Source organism: Uloborus diversus, chromosome 10 (assembly GCF_026930045.1).
Source record: "Uloborus diversus isolate 005 chromosome 10, Udiv.v.3.1, whole genome shotgun sequence".
Classification (NCBI taxonomy): domain Eukaryota; kingdom Metazoa; phylum Arthropoda; class Arachnida; order Araneae; family Uloboridae; genus Uloborus; species Uloborus diversus.
The window spans coordinates 13,770,578-13,794,019 of NC_072740.1; the positions used below are offsets into that span (position 1 = coordinate 13,770,578).

Genomic DNA, 23,442 nt, shown 5'->3' on the forward strand with positions numbered 1-23,442 from the left:
CCGTAGTTGTCACTGAAAAATTAGAAGTAAACTTTGCGTTATTTAAGAAGCGCAATAGACTCGGAGCTTGGTTGGTTACGTTAAACTTCTTGACGAAATGTTGATCAGATGAAAGTACGTTCATTTAGCTTTAACACTATTGTTTAGGGTTACTATACTTAGTGTTAGAGCTCAATGGAGCTAAGTATAAGTGTTACTATACTTAGTGTTAGAGCTAAATAGAAAATTAATTTGAACACAACTACTGAAAAAGGAATTCTTCATGACGATAATTCAATCTTATTCTTTAATCCAGATTTGATAATATCAGGTGAAAACCGATGTCTCAGGTTTCGCTTACTTTAGGATATTTAAAGCATAGAAGCATACAAAGTTATCGATACTAAATTGAAAAAAATAATTAATTTGTTTACTTCAAAAATCCAACTGAAATTATTTTCGTTCATGTAAGTAACAATGGAAAACGTTTTTTTTTTTTTTTTTTTTTTTTTTTTTTTATATAAAAGAGCGAAGAAATTGCACTTAAATGATTTCAAAACCACTGAACTGGTTATCATTCGTGCTACATACGCACATGATTATATATAGTTTCTCCATATGATGAATTGCTCTTTTTTTACTTATAATTTATCTTGTTTTTAAAATAATAATTAAAATTTTTTTTGTTTATAATTTTAGAAGTTAAACTTTGAAACGTTGAAAGCTATTCACAGGAGCAAAACTAATTGCTGCTGGAACTTAAAAATTCATTAGTCAATCTTTGTCTTCATTTGTATAAAATTTCTTAAATATTCATAACTTACACTAACATCATTTGCACAAGCGTGATTCGTCTTATTATTAATCATATTTTAATTTAAAACAATACCCTGAATACTTCACAGCGATGTCCACTTAGCACGATTGATTTTCTCAATGACGACCTGCTTAATGAATTTCGAATCTCATTACTTAAATCAATTTGTCTGAAAATCGCTTTATCATTCAAATTTTTGAAATATTTATTTCTTAATATGGATGACATATTAAAGATAAATGCTGTTATGAAAGGTTAAAGATAATAAAGAATTTCATGTTTTAAGTATACCTTAAACATTAGGCGGCTGAACATTTTTCTGGTACACAAAAAAGCCTTTTTTCTTTCTTTAATGAAATTCAGAGAAAAGTTTCTCTGTCTATTTTTTAAGTTATAAAAGACTTTTTGTGTGTGTGGGGGGGGGGGGGAAATGTAATTTTTATAGACGTTACCAAAAAGTAAATTCACAGATCAATGCATTACAATATAATACGAATTCAGTGGTTTTGCCATTTTCAGAAGTATTTTTTTCTTTCTTAGTTTGAAGAACTGAAATAAAAAGTGATTAGTATTAAGTTTAATTTCGTATTTTTGACTCTAGGAGTACCCAGAGTTTTTTATATTGCTAACTAGAAAACCATTTTAATGCTCTTGGTTTGCGTAATCCATTGACTTCCACAAACAAAATATGATTTTTGTTTTAAATTTATTCATCAAGTGGTGAAACAAATGTTTTGAGTATTTACTAAACAAAAAGGAAATTATTTGTTGTGAAAACATTCTGTAACATTTAGTATAGTATTATACCCTAACAAAAGAATCTAAAAAAAGGCCTTAAAATATTGATCTATTACATTTTGAAGCTCACCTTTATAAATATATTTACTATTCACTTTAAGTATTTGAACTCGTAATTAATTTTATCTGATATGATAAACAAATTTAGCTCTTTTAGATAGTGATTAAATATATATGTATATACGCAGCTCATATTCATAATATTAGAATGACGGAATTTTTTGTACAAAATGAAAATATCGTTTGGTAATTTAATGTCTTTTAGTGCAAATATGCAAACGACAATTATACTAAGTACTTATTGTTAATTAAACTTATTTATTATCTGAAATTAATACCATATTTGAAGACATTAATATAAAACAAAATAAGTCAAAATATTAGAATATTTATTCAAGTGGCTCAAAATATTAGAATATTTCACATTAATTATCATTTAATTGTCACCAATTCATAACTGGTGGCATCATTGGTTAAATGCAGACGATTTTAGTTATAATCAGTTTTCTTTTTGTAGTTTTTCTGCTTTTTTGTCTTGAACTGGGTCGTGTAAGGGATTAACTTCGTATGCTAGATTTGTATCGGCACGATAAAAATCAAAGTTATGTTGCAAATTATTTACATTGTTCGCAATCAAGCGTTAATAAAATACTAACACAAAATAATCGCCGAAATGGCAACCGAAAACTAAAAACATCTGTCAGAGATGAAAGGAAAAACCTTTTTAAAAGTGTGCGATTCTAGCACTGAACATAGAAATTAGAAGCAGTTGAAGTTTCTAAGTCAAACAACATTAAGAATTCTACATAAATTTAAATTTGAAAGCAAGACCGAAAGCAAGACCTCTCATGACTGCAGAACAAAAGCGTATAAGACTGAATTGGTGTAAATCAAGACGTTTATGGAGCGAAGACGATTGGAAAAGATTTTCTTATAAATACATCATGACTCATGCATAGTCATCAACATTTTCTTAGTTTTTTTCATGGGAAAAAGTGAAAAATTAATATAATTATACAAAATATCTTCTGCTTGATTATTAAAAATATTTTTTTGAGAAATGGAATGAGTAAACATATGAATAGATAATGAAACTAATAAATAAATTAGTTAATATATTAGAAAAGAAATGACTGAATAAAATATTGAATGAGTAAGAAAACAAAAGAAGAATGAAAAGATTAGCGAATTAAATACTGCAACGAATGTTAGTAGATCTCAAGTAACATTTTGAATTTTAATAGCAAGAGCTTTATCATTTAAAAAAAAAATGATCTCACAATATTATACATAGTAAATATATACATAGTAAAATATTACTAGATATGTTTTTCTCAAAACAGAGTAAATATTTCACCATTTCGCGTTGTCCAGCTATTTCACTTCGCCCCACATTCCCCTATAACGAAAGCTTTTCAGCTAATTGTTCGTATTAAGCAATACTTCTGGATGAACCAAATCTCTTTTGGCCTGGCTTGATTGAGAAACAGAGCTCAGGTCGCAGATAAATAAGCAAGAGGTCATCCTAAAAGACGCTCGTTTGAAAATTCAGAACCTACATGCTACAAAAAAAGAATTATTTTAAACAATTCAGTAGTTCAGAGTAGGTGTGAAAATGTTTATAACTATCTTCGGTGCACTAGGCTGCTCTTATTTTTAGGTAAAATATTACTTATCAATTAAGTTTAACTCTCGGAGTTACATTTCAATACCTACGTTTCTTTCATGATAGCAACCACATCTAGATATCGGGAATATATAACAAATTTCTCTATAGATTGGAGTTGCTGGTAGATGTATACAACAAAAATATAGATAGAAACGGAATTTCAATGCGCAGATAGTGACATCTAGTTTCCATAAATTCAGCCTCCTTAAAAATGTTATTCAAAACATGAGTCGTTAACCTCGGATACAGATATTCACGGAATTGTCCATGATATTAAATACTGATTAGGCGCATTAATTTTAACAAGGCAAAATACTTATTTTGCTGACAGTAGAAGATGTAATTTGTCATGTAAAACGCATTAGTCTCCTGATTATTTTCGTGTGAAAACAGTTATTTCTTAGTAAAAGTAATGCTTAAGTATTTTTTACATGAAAACAAAACTCAAAAGTACAGAGTTTCTTTCTAAAGTATTTTTTTCAATAACGCGATATACAGCAGCTGTGTCTGAAAAATTACTACCAGTGAGCTGCAGATACTGAATTTCGTAAAATTTTACCCAAGATAAAGCAAGCAAAAACGTGGTACATGTTCTTTACGCCTTGCGTAAAATTTTATGGGAATAAGTATTAAGATAGCACTTTCTAATAAAAACTGTAAGTAGGTATTTTGGGAATGCATAAAAATATGTTGTTCAATGCATGGAAAAAAGGCTGTTACAAAATGTAAACTAGGTTGTTGTTTTTTAATATATTTTTTCTACACACTAACGACATGGGGATAAAGATTGAAATTTTGAGGAAATGATATTTTTAATACAACTTACTGTAACTGTTTATTCTAATTAATATCTTAAGGGAGATGCTCTAGAGATGTACCATGTGCTATCCGAATGATAGGCCTAAATTCCCAGCTTATATCACATATTCAGCCGATTTTTATTTCAGGCTTTGCATTCTCATTATAAAATAATAATAGCAACATTTGCATCAAAAACAGTAGATTATATTAAATGGGCAATTCTGCGGGTAACTGACTGACATTTTTGAAGCAAAGCAACACCTATTTTGTAATATTCAACTCAAAAATGTATTGTAAAAACAATCTTTTCCCGTGGAATATTATACTTTTTAGACTGAACTCAATGGTGTATTTAAATTCTCAAAATACATTTTGGACGGTTGAAAAAAATTGTTAAAAGCATGGTAACTGATTGACATACTTCTTCTCAAATGTCAGTTAGTTACCATGTTTTCAATAAATATTTAAAAATCATCCAAAATGTATTTCGGAAATTCAGTTACACCATTAACTTCAGCCCAAAAAATACAATATTCCAGGGCAAAAGTTCGCAACAAATATTTTGAGCTGCGTTACAAAATACATATTGTTTTGCTTCAAAAATGTCAGTCAGTTGCCCGTGAAATAGTCCATATACGCATTCGTATACGAGAATTTTTTTTTTTTTCATGACATATTATAATATATATATATATACATTTGAACGCGGTTAGTACTGAATGTCAAAAATCCACGAATTTGATCGTTTTTGCCATTATTTCGTAACAACCGTGAATGAGTGATCCTTCGAAAAAACGAAAAAATGCTTACTTATATTTCAAAAAAATGCTACTAATACAAGCATTGTAATCTAACTATTAGTACACTCAGAGAAAAAAAGAAAGAGGTAAGAATTTCTTATAAAAGAATGTGTTTGGAAAATATTGAAAAAGGAACATAATAATCGACAATCGCGAAATTGGTAGTAATCTACAATGGAAGATGAACAGTTTTATCTCCGAATAAATTGAAATAATCACAGGTAAACAAATGTACGGGCTTTATTTTCTAAGTAAAATATTTAATACTTTCTTCTCGACACCCAACAGGTTATTATTACCTATTACCTAGCACAGAAAAAAAAACTTCTAAAGAAGAAAATTCCAGTATGCAATCACAAACACTTTAAGTAAAGAGGACAGAAATTTTTGATTGTCTTAGCCGAGACATTCAATTTAATGTACGTATTATACGCGAAATTTTTGAAGTAACTAGATAGCAAACCAAACTTAACGAACAAAATGTTAATTTTCGCTCTTATTTCATATTAAACGTAATCGTATTAAGAGAGTTCAAGTGTATGTATACTTTATTTTAAAATTATTTAACCATTATAAGTTTAAGTAAGGAAATTATTTAAAGAGCGTGAACTATTTTTAAGCATATTTGCACAGGTTAGACACCCATGAACATTTTATTCTACTAAATTTTATCGAAAAGCGGAAAATAGTGGAAATTCGTAATCTAATATATTACATGTAACATAGATTCTGTTAAACTCCATATTTAACTAAATGTATCCCTTTATGAATAGTAAATGATTAAACTGTCATTACGAGATCCATCTCAATAAATAATAAAGTACTCGCAAACTTTCTTGTAGCTTTTGTGTATTGGATTAATATTTTATTGAAGCAGCTAACCCTTTTATAGTCTTCAAATTGAAAATGAGATAACGTATGCAAATCCGACACGCAATGGTTATGTCATAACACTCCTTAGTGCTTTATGATACATCAATCAAAAGATTGCAAATGAAACTGATGTCCAATTCAGTGGTCATAGAGGGTTTTTTTTAATAGTTTGCTATATATTTTTTTTTAATGCGGAATTTTTTTTGCTATTAAAAGAGATTAATCTCTTTTGTAGTCAGCAGTTCAGCGTTATTGATGTACAGTGGTTGGAAATGATTAGGACATCAATGGCGTAAGCTTTAAATATGCATATTCTATTGGAAAACTACTTTATCAAATAGTTCTAGTATAAAGTATTTTAGATGTAGCTATGCATGATTTAAAATTTGTCTTTTGTGTACAAATTCAGATACATGAGCTTTGAAAAATAAAACCTAATGTATGTCCGCAGAAAAGAGTGAAATATTGTAAGGATATCGTCACGGAAATAAAAAAAGGAGCAGCTTATTTGTTTACATTGGTTAAAATAGTTGAATTTAAATATGCATGACCTAGTGTAAACAACTTTTGTCCAATATTAAGGCAGAAAATTATTTTAAATATTGCAGAATTTTTAAATTTACCTTCTTCTTGAAAGAATTCATACAAAAACGTAGCGTAAAAAATTATTTGGGAACACATTCTTACAATATTGTAAATACTTATGTCTAGAGAATAGAAAGACGACATTTTAGAAATAATTTTGCATCAATTATAAATAGTTGGATCATCAGTAGCACAACAATATTACATATATTTTCAATAGTTAAGCTATTTCATTAAATATTTGTAACGTAAAAGATTTGAAATTCATCCCTGAATAATTAAAAATTTCTCTCTTTTTTTTTTTGAATAGATTTATTGAAAAATAATAAAAAATTGTTGATAGGAATTTGAAATAGGATGTTCATTTTATACGCAACTTTATGGCATAAAGGAATTTGACGAATAAACATAGTAGAAAATTAAAAATATATATTTTAATTTCATAATTGTATAGAGAAAACAAATTGTATAAAATTTGGATCTTTTTATAGAAAAACTGATATTTAGAAAAATAATTATTTACATATCATTCTTTAAATCCACATAACTAATACTTTGCACTATTCTTCATACGTAATGATTTTGCTTTTTTTTCCAAGACAAAGAAAAACTATTAAATAGAGAGTTATGTGTGCATAAAATTTCTTTTAAAAATATTTAGTTTTCAAAATTAATATAATTTAATTTCTTTGTGATAAGTATCTTAAAATTTAAGGGAATTTTCGTTTTAAAATGTTTATGCAATAAAACTCCCTTTTAGAGATAAATTCATTTTCCAACATTAATATAGCCTATGAGAAAAATTTTCTAATAAAATCAAAATTTATAAATCTATATTAATGCTTTTAAACATGCTTAGTTTTTCCCAGATTATAACAGAACGCAGGAGTAAAGTAGTTTCTGTTTGCAGCAACACTGAAATATTTCAGAAAAAAAAATTTTTGTTGAAAACTAAAGACATAGTTTTCTACAACAAATAGCACCTAACATAGGGCATAAATGCAATTATCCGACATGAATGCGTTTAGTATACTACAGCAAAAAATCAGTTATTTCCTTTAAATGAATAATTAAAAGCGCATTTAAAATCAGCGAAGAAAAACTTTCTATGCAGTGGAAATATTACAGCATCATAAGCATCATATTCCCCCGGCATTACTCGGCGATTTTTCCGATAGCTTTCGCCAGTACAGTGCGTAAGAGAACTGGCGGTGGGCTTTGAGGAGAATATCGCTCGCAGGACTTACTTTTCTGCGGAATGCTAGCCGCACGGTTTAGGCAGGATTTGACCGGGGAAGCTCACGTCGCGTGGGCGGGGAGAAAAATATAACATCGGTCGCATATTTTTTTTTCCAATTTAGCGCGCTCTATTTCACCTAGCTAAAGAATTGAATGTTTCATTTGAAAATTGTGCTGGCAAGCAATATGAGTTATGTTTTACGGTTGTAAAAATAGTACGCTTTCTTCGAAATGTGTTTTTAATTTTTTAATTATTTCGAGTGAAATCTACAACAGTTAGAAACTGAAAGTTGCGTGTTGTGTTACGAATCGCAGGTGTTACTACTATGAAAATTGATGTTACTTTACAAAATTGTGTTACAAGCTACGCAACAAAATAAATATTTTTTGCTTTCTCTAAGATTGAAATATTAAGTGTAATGCATTTCTAGGAATTAAAGCTTTTTGGTGAAAATACCTTAAACAAATATGATTAATTTAATATTTTCGAACGGAACTTGTATTTTCACAATTATAAATCATTCTTAGAAACTTAAAATTCTATTAATGCCTATGAAGTGAAAATTTTTCTATTTTTATGCATGTTTTAAAGTCAAAGTGAATTAGTTATACTACAGGAAGGCTTGATATTTGTCTATCACTATTTCAGTGTTAAATATGTGCCGCCATACACTGTACACGTGATTATATCAAACGGAACTAGGAAAGCATTTTCATATTTCTGCGTTTTAAGACATCTTTTCATTTCAACTTTGTAACGCATTTACCATGGATTTATACAAGGGTATTAATTCATTACAATGCTTTTTAAGATATAATTCAAAGTTGAAACCTATCTTTGGATTTTGAGTGTAATATTTATAAACATACTATATGAAAACCTGAAGCGCCACGTAAATTTTTTCTAAACATTTATTGGTGCGTGCTATCATGAAAAAGTTATTTTATTTAAATATAATGATAGTTTAAAATGCTTGGTATATCAATAACAACTTAAGACTTGCAAGTAACAATTTAAAAATTCAATTTTTTCCTTTTTCACCAAGTCCAAAATGGTTTTTGAAGTTAGCTACAAGTCCCGTGTATTTTTTCGTTCCATATTTTTTGGCAATATGAAATTAAATAATCTTCCTACTTTCATGGATATAAAAAGAATACACTATTTTTGGTTTCAATAATTTTATTGAAGAAAAAGGATTTCTTTTTCGTAAATTAAACTAAATACCAAAAATAATATCCATTTTAGCTTACGTAAATTAATAAATTTGTTCGTGATAACTGCAGCTATTGGCTTCCTCATTTTAAAATAATGTATGTCAGATTTGCTTTTACAACACATTTCAGCTGCGTATATAAGTTGTATTTCAGATTCACAAAAATCATTTATAAACTCCTTGATTTATATAATCAAAAATTAACGTCGCGCGATGAACTAAGCATTTAGTTTCTTTCTTTTTCTAAATTTTATTCAAGTTTTTATAAATGTTTTCGATCCCTGGGTTTCTGATTTAAAAAAACTTCTTAATGAAGGAACGATTTTACACACAAGTATTTTTTTCTCTTTTTAATTGAATTTTTATACTTTAATTTAAAGAACAAGACAACTTCTTTTTTATATGTCTGTTACATATCTTGTTATCAAATCTATTATAGTTACGTTCAAAAGATGATTGCTTTCCATTTGAATAAAACATGGTGAAAAGAGTTCCTTAACACTCTTTTATACTGAGGAAACATTCCGAGGTTTTATAGGAGAAACATCTACATTTCTACTCGTACTTTATGCAACTATTTATTTTAGCAAAGTATGAAATAGTATTGTTTTTCATTTAAACAAATCATGTCGGAAAGAGTTAATTAACTCATATGCTCTTTTGTACTGGACGAAACATTCCGGTATTTTAATGGAGAAGCTTGTAATTTTCTAATTACGCATTATACAGCAACGTTTAAATTTATTCTTTAAATGAAGCATGTTGAAAAGAGTTAATTGGCTAATGAGCTTTGTATTGAGGAAACATTCAAAAACTTTAAAGGAGAAACATTTAATTTTTCAAGGCAGGCGGGAAAACATCACGTTAATTTTACAAATTTTTAGACTTGTTATTTAAAATCGTTCATTAATTATAAGCCCAATAACGCACCATAAATGATTATTATTGAAACTAAATAGAATTTCAAAGAGGACTGCCGAATATTGATGAATTAAAGTCAACAAAACATTTACAGCTCTGCCAAAATATATTGAAGTCATTATAGGCTTCATTACAATAGTATTTGATTATATTTCTTTAATACTGCAAATAGAAACATCGATGTAAAACATTTTCTTTGTTATTTCTTTAAAATATTTTAAAACAGCTATTTTCTTTTAAGAAATGTTGCTTTCCTTTCAAGGAGAAAATGCATACTGTTTAACCTGAAATGTTGCGTTACAGTGAAATACGATTTTGTTTGATAATTCAACACACGAATTATCATGTTTAGATAAAAATGAGAGTAAATATAAATCATTACGAAATCTAAAAACTTTATTTCAGGAAATGTTATTAAATGAAAATTAATCCGATTTCATTTTTTAAACTTCAAGTAAAAACAATTTATAATGAAAATTAAATGTATATGAAGCGGTAGGGTCTTATAAGTTTAACTTTTATTCAACTATAATGTAAAAAAAAATCAGAATTAAAAAAAGAATCTCGAAAAACGGACATCGCAGTAATGAAAAAATCTTAACCGTTTAAACTCATTTATTTCAATTAAACGTCACTGAAATTCAATTTTATTAACCATACTGTCCTACTTTTAAAACTATAAACAGTCTTGCATTAATAAATACCTGCTTAAAATAAAATTGTCGCGTTAAGCACGACCTTGATGATAAAAAAAACAATCTCTTTACACTAACAGTAGTAAATATGAATAATTCCTAACATATTAATTGCACATTTACTCTGAAATCATAATTTACGTGCTTCAGACAAGTCCATCAAATATAAATGGACAAACTCCAGTGCTTCTCTCAACAGCTGTTATTCCTTTTTCTAAAAGTAGTCATCAGACCTCGTAAATATTTAACGCTTCTTTCAATTTTTAACACTACTTCAGGATATCTCCTCTTCAAAGACGAAAATTTATCTTTTTGGTAAACTTCTTTAACCGCGCTTTTTGTTTCATTAAATCCGGAAGTTTATTTTTACGTCATAAAACTATTCCTGAAGTTAGAATAAAGAAATGCAATATGCATTTTTAAATATCTCCTCGCAGTTTTCAAGTTTTCCCTGAAAAAGCGTTGTGGATTTATCTGTTTTTTTTTTACTTGCAATACATCCTTTTGTATGTTTATTAAATTAGTAGTTGATGCCTGAACGGTAGAAATAGAGATATTTCATATTGTCACAATGAATTAATTCTTTCGCAATGAGTTTTAAAAATTAAAAAGTTTTATTTTGTAAGGAAAAAGACATTTTAATTTTTTGGAAGCCTCAATTTATCGTGAAAACTCCTAGGTTTTTCCCATTGGAATCATGTCGGAAGATTCAGTAATTTAATGGAATTACGCTGCTTGTTGCAAATGGTTGAATGGTTGCCAAATTATCACAAATTAAGAGTAAAAAATGTGTCACAACAAACTAAAGTTAAATGATAAAATCTCTTGATGTATATTTATACTTAACTGTATAAGAAAAGTCTCTTTTGATCCATTCAATACAAGAATTTTGCCACTCCTACGAAACACAAAAATGTCAAATTATATTTTTTGAAGTAACCCAGATATAGCAGCATTTTTTCATGCCTTTGACAAAATAATTGTATACTTTTTTGCTTTGAGATTGCAATAGTTTTTCTCGACCAACACTTTTAATAGAAATGTGAAATTTAAAAGAAAAAAAACAATGTGCTTTGAGCGCAATGATTTCTTTTTTAATTTACTTGAAGAATATTTTTTAAGTAACCATTGTTAAATACTTTAACGTGGATTTTTTTTTTTTTTTTTAATCGATTCAAACATTCGATTACGAGGCATCCTTAACAGATTTGTAATGTCCCTTTTATTCATTCTTTAGAAGTTCTGAAGCTTTGGAGATAATTTTTTAGCTTTAAGACAGAAAAAGTTTGTTTTTATTTTATTTAGCGTAGTTCATTTTTTGTATATATTATAATGATCAACTAGGGTAAAAAAAAACATAACGTTTTAAGTTGGCTATTGAGATTCAGTAACTTCATTTGAAAGCAAGATTATTCAATAAATAACAAATGATTACTATCATTGACTGACACTCTTTTTTGATAAAACTAAATACATAATTTTAAATGTGACTGAGAATTTTTTTTAATTATTTTCATGATCATAAATGTTATGTAATTGTTTTTAATAACCGAAGAATATGGATAGCAATTTGTTACTGTTTGAAAAAAAGTGCTTTTTTTCGTTTAAAACTATATATTTTTTTTTTACTTTTTAAAATTTGCAATTTTATATATTTTATTAATTGTATGTTTTGATTTTTCCCAAAACTCCTCACATATTTAAATGGAAAACCATAGAAAATTAAACAATGCAAACAGAAAATATTCATACGCTTCAAAATGTGAAAAGAGTAAATATCATTATTACATATATCTCAAAAACTATATTTTAGAAATAAAGACTTGATACTTTATCTCTGGTAATGAACAAATAAATTATAAAAGTGGCTCTGAAACTGTTCATAAAACACACGTGCTTTTAAGTGTTATCAAACAAACCCAAAGTATCAAATTCAGCGTGCAAATAGAATAGTCAAATATAGTAAAGAGCTCTGAATTCATCAAATGTAGAAACGCTTTTTTTACGAATTTTAAACAAACAATACAAATCTGTAACTTATGACATATGACTTTTTAAATCATCTTTATAAATTTCTGAAAAAAGTTTTCTAAACTTTACTGGAAGCATTTAGATAACTATTCGAGAAAATTAAAATTATTAATCCCATTTAGGTGGTCTTTTGATTTTGATTCGTTTGAAATTGTTTCGCTACATGAAGAAGTTGTTTAAGAATTATTTAAATGAAAGTTGCTTTTTTTACCATGCTTATTTTCCCATCCTTGCCAATTTTTTGTTTGTTTCATGTTGGTTTGTACAAAAATTTTAGACAAGGTCAAGATTTTGATGAAAGCAAACATTGGTTAAGAATTCTCTTGCTGTATTTCAGCTTGATTTATCCCTTTGGTGCTTCGTGAGCTACTGATTTGCCCGTATTCTAAGCATAGCAGGCACGACTTTTAAATGCGTTTGTGAGATATTTTGACTGAAATAGTAAATATTTTTACTTCAATTTCTTTTAATACTTCAAAATTTTTAAGACTAACGTTTTGGGGTCAAGGAACAAGCAAAAACACATCCTTGACTGGTTTTTAATATGAGACAAAACCATTTAAACTTCAGTTTAATGGCTCATGGTTTTTTGAGTTAAACAATGATTTACAAACAAATGAATAAAGTAATATAAATGTGAAACAAAATTTTTGAGCAATAATAACTTATTTTTTAACCTTCAATGCTCTCCTAAAAGTAGTTTGATAGGAAAGTGACAAATTCTGACATAATGCAGCTATGAGGTTTTCAGAGGTTTTAACTTCATTTTTTGCTTCATGGTTTTGTCAATAACATGAGGATTTCTAAGCAAATTTAAAAAATGTCATGCTATTATAAAACATGAATTTTGAGAGATTTTTAATCTTATATTTTGATGTTTTAACATTTGTTTTGAAATTAGCAAAGAAAGAAAAAGTGACAAGATTTAAAATTGATTCATAGGATTGTGAGTTTTGGAGGGATTTAGATGAGAAAAAAGAGTTTTTTAGACTTACCCCTGGATTGCCCATGCAGTGTCTTCTCATGGGGTCGGCACTCCGATAGGTGGGGGAGTATCGGCCCGGGAAACACGTTCCCGTTCCCGTGTTAATTGGGGGTGGCAAGGGAACGTGTTGCTTGACATTCATGGCTGAAGAAACACTCAGCCAATCTTCCTCACAACACACTTCCCGCTTTGGGAATGCCAGATTCGTGCCAGCCACTGCTAAGCCTAAAACGGAGAATACCAAAAAGAGGGAAGGTCCAGTGGGCGGATTCCGAAGACTGATTTGGTACGGCAGAGCACTCAACTGAGTTCGGTCTTCTCTTGTGACGTCAGCTTATTTATGTCCGCGCTTGCGCAGTGCCGGCCTCTCCCGATGCTCCTTTTGGTTCGCTTCGCTGCCTTTATCTGCGTATGTTGCGATCAAGGGTAACAGCAGATTACATATTTATGCATAGCGCTCGTGTTGTTTAAAGTTCGGTTTTTTGTTCTTCTTTTTTTGTTCCGTTTTGTTTCGGGATGAAATTAATAAGCGTTTGGATTTCGACGATTAGACGAAGAATTTTTTTCATTCTTTTGCTCTTCTGGGATGTTAACGATACCTTATGAAAGTGAATTTAAATTCTCTTTGCATACAAAATAAAGCTGAAATCATTTTTGAAGCGGAGTCATTTAGAAAAGGGTTTGCAACTCATTTCTTATTGTGCCTTTTTATGCTCTTTTAGAACACGGTCAATAGCTGAAAAAGTCAAAGGGTTATGAACGTTAAATTTAATTCTTGTCAAAAATAACTCTCTGACGTTTATAACTTAGTCAAAAGATAAGTTAATCCAGTTTCGTAAACGGGTGTTCTTTAAATGTCTATAGCACTTACTTACATTTTTTGTTCATGGTACTCTAAAAATTCCTTTAAAGAACTAATCCAAAAATCATTTTAATGAAATTTTACAGTTTATTAATGTAAAGTACATTTATAAAAATCCAGATTTGGGGCATAGACGGAGAAAAATAACGACAAATCATAATTTTCAAGCAAAGCATTTTAACACATATCACAAAAAATGGGAGGTTTTTTTTTCCCAAATAATGTAAGTGTAAATAATGTGTTAATTTTTCAACAAAGTTTTGTCTAAAGCACAATATTGTTAATTTAAATGTTGAATAGATTTTTATTAATTTTTATAAATATATCGATACGCATGAATAAAAATAAAATTGATACTTTTAGTTACAAATATTAATGGCTGTCAAATAATCAGTGATATGCAAGAAATGATAATTTATGATCTTTTTGCGTTAACATTATGTTGTTATTAACTTCTATCAGTATATAAAAGTTCTATAGAGATTTGAGGAATTTAAAAAAGCCATAATAATTATAATAATAAAAATTAAAATAAGTTATTGGGAATAGCTCGTATTAGTATTCGACGTTTTTGGCCCAAAGACTGTTCAGTCTTGTTCTAGAGTTGCTTGATAAGAATGTGCTCATAAATACCGTCAACAGAAAAAGTTTCTCAATATTCAACTTTTTTCAGATAAGACTTATGTTATTTTAGGAAGATTTTCTCATTGATGAAATCAATAACTTTGATTTGAGTCCGTACTCTTTTTAAGAACAGACAGATGAACATTTTGGATCGGAAGATCAAATGAAAAGATTTATTAATAAAATTTTATTTTAAGGGAAATTATTGCGTTATAGTTTATTAAATAAAAGAAGTCAAAGACAGTTCAGTTTTTAAACTTAATTTATTAGAATAGAATATTTTCTTCCGAACTGCATCTTTGAACGAACACCCACGACAAGCGATATTTATTTTGGAGTATTTGAAGTAATTATGTAACATTTATCTAAATACAAATGTTTTAATTCATTAAAAAAATTCATTGTATTATTTTTTCAGTTTCAATATAATAATATTTCTTGATTGATTTTTTTTTAAGTAAATGTTACATTCCTCAACGAAAATATCAAATATATGAATTATTTAGGTGAATTTAAAATCTATTTTGGCATTTTAATGTAGAAAATTTTTCAAGCTTTAAATTTTCAAGTTTTTAATATGATCATTATCTGGGTTGAAATAGAAATTTCTTTTTTTATAAGCATTATGATATACTGAAGAAAAAGGCTTATCGTTTTAATAATTACATAAAAGTGCGAAGATGCATTTTACTAATAGTTATTTTTTGGCCAGTTTTTACTTATCGCGGAATTCATTTCGTACCTTAAATAGTTATTTTTTTCTCTTTTGTGATTTCTGTTTGATATTCAGATAAGATTAAGCTGTTTCTCAAACAGCTATAAGAATATAGCTTAAAACATAGCTTCGTTAAAATGAACATATATTGTATTTAAACCACATGACTGGTTTGATATTCGAGATGATATATTGTAATTTTCATTGTAAACAGAATCCTAATGTCCTTATCTTAAAACCTCAGTAGCGTATCGTCCCTCCTAATCCTTAGCTTATTAGTTTAATTTTATTTCTACTTACCAAAATGTCAATGTGTCTTTAAATCTCTTCTCTCTTCTCTCGTTTTACTTCATTATTTGAGCACCGTTTCAGTTAGATCATCCCCCCCCCCCCCCGCTAGAAATCTAGAAATTTTCATTTTATAATTACCAAACTTTTTCGTTCATCAATATTTAAGAATAATTGTGCAAAGAAAAACATACTAACTGATATGTTTTGGCGATATTTAAATTAGTAAGAAATACATTTCGTAAATTAAAGGATTGCCTTTTTCTCTTTTTCAATTACGGTTTTTTAGAAGCTATGTTAGCAAAATATCATTGCGTGTTTGTGAATCACTCTCTTTTTTCATCTCCTTTTTTCCCTAACTAAGCAACTTTTAATTCGAGTACTTTTTTTATCATTATTAAAAAAATAGTTAACTACTCGTATTTTTTAGCTCAACAATGGATTAATGGTTAATAAGACTATTTTAAAGGTTTTTCTTGATTTGCCTTACTACTTAATAAAGTAAATTGGGTTTTTTTTTATCGATAAACATGCATAATCAGAACAAAATAATGCTAATATTTCGGTAATAAAGAAGTGATTTAATTATATCTAATTCTCTATGTGTTATTACTCACGGTTACGTATAAATATTAATTATCTGTTTTGATGGTTTTATAATTACAAATTTAATAACATGCTGAAATAATTTTTTCTTGAAAGTACATTTTAAAAATAGTTTACTTATTATCATTATTAACAAATTAAATAGTATCGCTGATGTTAAGTAATCCCACAGTGATGTTACTTAACACTTACATACGATGATACTTAACACTGGTGTTGGGCCATTTAACGGAAAACAGTAATTTTGCCCCGCAGAAAAAATAATGATTCAAAAGGATGATGCACAAAATTTTGTTTGCTTAAGTAATCACAAACGAATGTGTGACTTCTTCAGCAAAAACTTTCTTGAAAAATTATTTTTCTTTTCTGAAATATAAGAACCGTCACGTGCGGGACAAAATGAACATTTTCAATGGAATGGGCAGATACATATTTTTGTTCAATGGTTTAAATATTTATTTCTGAACTAATGAGATAATCCTTAACGTTTGAACCATAGCTTTCAAAATCTACAATTTTTTTTTCATCATTTCTGTATTAATAGAGAAAAAATATTAGCTTATTCATAGGCAAGTTACCAGAGGTTGTCTTAGGATGTCCCGCTCGTGACTAATGTAAATAAATTTTATTTTAAATAACAAAATTGTTTAATAAAAATATAATTGTGTCAGGAGTATCTTTGTATCAAATGTAAAGATTTTAAAAAATGCTTATCCCTATTTCATTAAAATATTAAGATATATGACAAAATGTTAATGGAATTTAAGCGTATTTTTGTCCCGCACGTGACGGTAGAATGACCCTGTTAAGTAATTCTCTGGATTGTGTGCTGTAGATGTTGCTCTTTCTTTACATTACTTCACTTGCCATGAAGACACATATACGGGAGATAAACTAAAAAACTTTTACTGAAGTTCTCACAATTGTACTAATTTTAAAAACATACTATTAATGGTATTTTTTCCGCTGCAATACGTGCAATTAAAGCAGCTATTTAGTTATTCAATACGAACAATTTCGTTGGATAGCATGATTTATTTTTTATTTTATTTTTTATTTATTTAATTTTTTTTTTAGTACATCTTAAAGTACTTCAACTATTATCATCGTTAACAAATTTCATCTTTCCACTGATGTTAAGTGAACGCCATTGTGCGCCTGTAGATGTTGCTTTATCTTCGCGGTACTTCATTTGCAGTGAAAACACAGCTACGGAATAGATTCTAAAACTGTTAGTAAAGTTCTTTCAAATGTTTTAATCTTATAAACATACTATTTATCGTATTATGGCGGTAATAATGCCGGTAACTAAAGCAATTATTTACTGATTAAATACTTACATTTTCTTTCATTAAAATCTGGGTTACTATATTTTTGAGTAGCATTTTTCAGTAAACTAATTCATAAATTTCTTAGCATATTTTCTGCATCATTTTATAACTATTTCAATGATGTTATGAAAAACACACATAAAACGTTTTCATCTGAGCTGACCTTGAATTCTTCTAATTTTGTATTTTTGAGCAAATGCAAAATTAGAATAGTTGTATACTACTGTTCTTTTACTGCTTGCTTTGAGATGATGCGTCTTGTTAACTGCTGTATTTATGCCACGAAAATTAAACTAAGGGTGGCATACGCTTTTCAAGATTTATAACGGAGTTCTTTTTTTATAAATGCATTTATTTCGATATTTTCGACCATAATTTGAGGTACCAAAATTATATTTATCACCCATATGTTAGCATTGTAAAAACTATAACTATTGCCTAAAAACTATATTCAATGGACTTTGATCATATTCATCTTCCCTATAATAACAGTTTGGTCACAATGTGAATACAATCTGCAAAACAAACAATGTAAAAGGATTGCTAAGCCATTCGCAATTCATTTCGATATGCATGTTTCGTTTTGGTCAAAATAGAGTTTCTTGAAATATTTTAACAAAATAAGTTCTATAAACCGAATATCTTCGACTTAATATGTATTCAACGGTTTCCCTTTAATCCCTATAGGAACAATCGGACATATGTGTCTCTTACGTTCAAAATTCATATAGTAAATAATTAAATACAAACACATTTCAAATTATTTTTTCATGTAATTGAGTACTTAAAACGTAGTAGTGACAGAAAAAAAATCATTGTCTGAAATATATACTTTTTAGTTAATAATTTATTTTTAGCTGCATTCATTTTTTGTTAAAAATTTTGAAATGTAAAATTTTTTAATTATTTTTAATTCCGGTTAGTATTTAAGAACGATTGGGCATAACAAAAAATACTAACAAAAATGCTTTGGCGATTTTTAAAGAGGCTAGGAATTCATTTGGAAAACTTAAGGATTGTATTTTCCTCCTTCTCGATTACTGTTATTGGAATTTTTCTTAGCAAAATATCGTTGCATATTTTAATCTCTCTCATTTTCTCCTCTTTTCTTCCCTATTTAAGCAAAATTTCATTAGTGTACTATTTTTGCTACAATTAGAAAAAAATACAGTTTACTACTCTAATTCTTTGCTCCAGAATGGAATAATTGTTTTTAAGTGCTTTTCTTGATCCAAATTACTACCTAATTAATTTTTTAAAAAAAACTCGTTTTTTATTACCACACAATACTAAGCCCTATTAAAAATGGCAAACTCGAACAAAAGTGTCAACATACGTTACGTGAGTCACTTTTACTAAAACATAATTAGAAAATTATTGTTAATATTCTGTCATCAATACAGCGTTTCAATTATATCTGACTCTCTGTCTGTAATTACTTACGCTTATGCATCAAAAATTATTATCTAGTTGGACTGATGTTAAGTAATCCCAATTGTGCGCCTGTAGATGTTGCTTTATCTTCGCAGTACTTCCCTTGCCGTGAAAACGCAGATACGGGGCGTAATCGAAAACATTTAGTGAAGTTCTGACAAATGTACTAATTTTATAAACATGCTATTAATGATATTTTTCCGCAATAAAAATCTGCGTCATTATTGTTTTAAGAAGCATTTTTCAGAACTCGAAATTTAAAACTTCGTAGCTTTTTTTTTTCTGTCAGACACTGGCAAATATATTAAGTGGTTAAAATATTTATACATATAAGAGAGGCAAATGTTTAGAGTTTCTTTGTCTTTTTTGTCCTTCTAGTGTAAACTAAATCTTGAATCGACCTTTTTAATGAACTATTTTCTAAATTACATATTTAAAAAAAAATCTGATTCGTATCATCCATCAATGTCAAATTCTCCACCAATCATGTGTAACCAGAAAGCTTTATATAATCATTTTTATTAGTTATTTTTTAATTTTCATTGTTGTCACCGTATTCAAATTATTTAAAATGATCAGGAACAAATCTGTCAACCTTCTTTAAAGCCTTTTTTCATATTAAATAGAGATGATAGATTTTCTTTTTTGTCTTTTTTTCCTAAATCAAGTGTAAATAAAATCTTGAATAGAGCTTTCTTTGAACTATTTTCAAAATTAAGTAGGGGAATGTGGGGCAAAGTGAAATGGTGAAATATTTGCTCTGCTTTTAGTACCACTTATCTAATAATATTTTAACTATAGAGTAACACATGTAGTCTATTCTGGTTTAGAGAGAGTCACACGGGTCTGTGAAAATCAAAGAATATGATAATACAAGCATTTTTCAAAAATTTATAGGTGCTCATATTATGATATTTTGTTATAAGTCAAAAGTTATTTTTGTTATTATTAAGCAATAAATTTTTTGTTGTTAAAATTTTATATATTAGTTGAGACTTACTATTATTCAGTGCGGTATTTATTTGTTTAAAATTAAGCTTATTTGTATTTTAAAAGCTTTGGTCAGTTAGTCAAGTGCATTCGAGGCAAAGTGGATGGGGCAAAGTGTGAAATAGTTTATTTCATTAACTTATCCAATATTTTATTGATTCACGTACTCATTCATTTATTATATGTATTTCATTTATATTCCTTCAATTAATAATTCCCTTATTTAGTCATTCATTCACTATTTTATTAACTGATTTATTTTTTTCTAATTCATCAACTTCTTTATTTATTAATGTATTCGTTTATTGTTTCATTTACTCATTCATCCTTTTATTTACTTTTTTTATTTCATTAAAAATCTTTTTAACAATCGAAGAGAAAATATGCTTCATAAGAAAAATGTTTTATTTTACACTTTGTCCTATAGAAAAAAAATTTGGAAGTTTTCCACCTTTTTTGGAAGTACAAATTTAACTGCGAAAAATAAAAAATGCTTCAATGAAAGTTTTATTTTAAAATATATCGTAAGAAATTTCCAACTTGTTCATTTTGAAAAAAGTACGTTATCTTAACTATTTCACTATGCCCCACATTCCCATGTTTAAAAAACCTGCTTTGTAACATCCTGTAATGCTTCAAAGATACGTTTTGGTGCTACTTTAATAGGCATTCAAAATTTAATTTGACGTGTAGGTTTTGTTTCAGTAGATACTGAGACTGGTGAAATATTGCACTAAGATGAGTTCACTTTCCGTAAACCGAAAGTTTACCTTGAAAGAGCAAGTGATTCCTTCCTTTTTTTTTCTCTTCCAGAACTTTTAATACTTACGAGCTGTACTTGTGCGGCGATGCCTGTGCAAAAACAAATCCACTTAAATGCATTAAAATACCCCCTTCCCACCATAGAAAAAAAAAACATTCCCATGCAATTTAAAATATTTCTCCAATGAAATAAAAAGTATTAAATTACATTAACAGTTACTTTAAAATCGAATAATCCTCCAATGTCGTTGTTTATGGCCTATCTCGCCAAGCAACCAAGCTACCGAAACCCAGCAGATTAGCGAGCAAAGCGAACTCCAACCAATTAACAATTCAATCTTTTTAACTAAAACGTTTAAAAAAAACCTCTCTATCTCCCCTTTCGTTTAAAGAAAAAGAGCGTAATTAAAAAACAAATTATATCTAGAACAAATGTAACATCCTGTATAAAGAAGAAAAAATAATTTACCTCAATTACGCATGTAATTTACATGAAATGATCATTGTGTTCCATATAGAAAAAAAAATTTAAATTAAAATCCGCATTGCAAACACAAAAGGAAAATACTGCTCCCCCTAGGAGAAAGGATTTTACTCAAATACGCAACGCAATTTATATAAACCAGAAGCGATAAAAGTATGTATTTTTATATAGGATCGCGCTCGCCAGAATAACTCGCATACGTCAGAATATTTTCTTACTTTCTTGACTCTTATCGTTATATATTTTGAACAAGTCACACAATATCTTTATAAACTATAGCCTATGTGTTATTCTAATGAATAAGCTATATTATTGTAAAGTTTCATTAAAATTCATTCAGTAGTTTTAGCGTGTAAAAATAACAAAAATCCCTACGTCCATATATAATTTTTCGCGTTTATAATAGTAACAGGATTTTTTTAAGTTTCGACCCTAACATGAAAATATTTGTTTACTATCGGCAACATTGCTTCATTAATTAACATTGTAATTTTGAAACTCCAGCAAACAGAAATAATTAGATACAACCCAACTTCCGTAAAGAAGCATACATCTTTTTACAAGTTTATTGAAACGTCCGTTAGTTTCAAAGGGAGAAAATAACAGTATCGAAATATAGAAATCTTCTGCGCGCCTGTAGATGTTTCTTCCTGGTTCCCGTAGTTATGATGCAGTGAAAACGCAGAAAAGAAGTTTTTCGTATGCTTTTGTTATTCTTTGGTATGTTATGATTTCCATGTGCTTCTTTTTCTGATGATTTCTTGCATCTATCTACTTTGTATTTGACTAACAGTTAATTTTCTAGATTGTTACTAAATTTCACTGTCGGTCTTTTAATCTTGCTTCAATGCTCAAAATGTAGTTTGAAAATTCTACAAAATTAGTTGAAACATTAGCTATTTTTTAATTTGTTTCTAGTTTGCTTAGTTAAGAATGTGAATAATTATTAACATAGCTTTTAAATTTCCTTAAAATCTTTTTACATACAAAGCAGTGATTTTTAGAGTTACTCTTTCTGCCTTTTCCTAAATAAAGTATGATCTAAATTTTGTATCTAACTTTTTTTATGAAATTATTTTTTAAATAAATCATGGAAGAAATTGTTCCGGAACATTCCCTAATGTCTTTAAAAGAAAGTTTTAGAGCTACTATATGTAATGAACGCTTTGTGTATATTCCTTTTTATTACTATTTGTGTGCCAAAGTACAATAACTGGTACCAGAGCATGAAAACAAAAATATTTTGTCTGGATAAAACTGTTTGCTTGTTGCTAAGAAATGTGACAAAAAACTTTTTAAAAATGTGTTACCTTTAAGAAACTTAGTTTAAATCTAAAGTTACATTTAGAAAAAAATGCGTTGTTGAGGGAAAACTAAAAAAAAATATTTTATGAACTTATTTTTTTAATTAAGGCTACAATTACACATTGGTTTTTTATTTTAATGAAACGACTTGGATCTGAAACTAAGAGAAAAATAAAAGTTAATATTTTGGGGCAGCAATAAATTTAAGTTGTTAACTCCAGAGCTTTTTTTATCATTTTTTTCTAGTATGAGTATGACTTCTATGATATTTGACTTTGCATTTATCAAATGTTAGTGTAATAGAATGTATTCATTCTAATTTGATGTAATATTCAGCATCTTTAGGCTATGTTATTGCAGAGAGAATGTTGTTTTAGAGGGAACATTTTCATTGCGTATGGAAGAGCTACTTTTTAAAAAGATTATATTTATTGTTCTTTTACTGGTATTAAATGGTGATGCATCATGAGGCGACACAATTGTATCTTAACCTTCTTTTTATGTTTTTGGACCCCAGTCTAATACTATATGCACAATGTTTTGACCACATAGTATTAGATCCGTTTCTTGCTGCTCTCATTCTACGAAAATTTTGAGCTTCATTCTTCTGTGCTTAAATTTCGCGTACTCACTC

General features: G+C 28.3%; 1 protein-coding gene across 1 annotated transcript in view; it reads right to left on the bottom strand.

Annotated features, from left to right (window-relative positions):
• LOC129231662 (inhibitory POU protein-like) overlaps nt 1–13,640 on the bottom strand; it is a 112,576-nt gene extending 98,936 nt beyond the window's left edge. Inside the window, exon 1 of the mRNA XM_054866025.1 lies at nt 13,418–13,640. Within this exon, the coding sequence (XP_054722000.1) occupies nt 13,418–13,549 (132 nt within the window). The 5' untranslated portion in view covers nt 13,550–13,640. The remainder of the gene's footprint in view (nt 1–13,417) is intronic.
• Nucleotides 13,641–23,442: the final 9,802 nt, after the last annotated feature.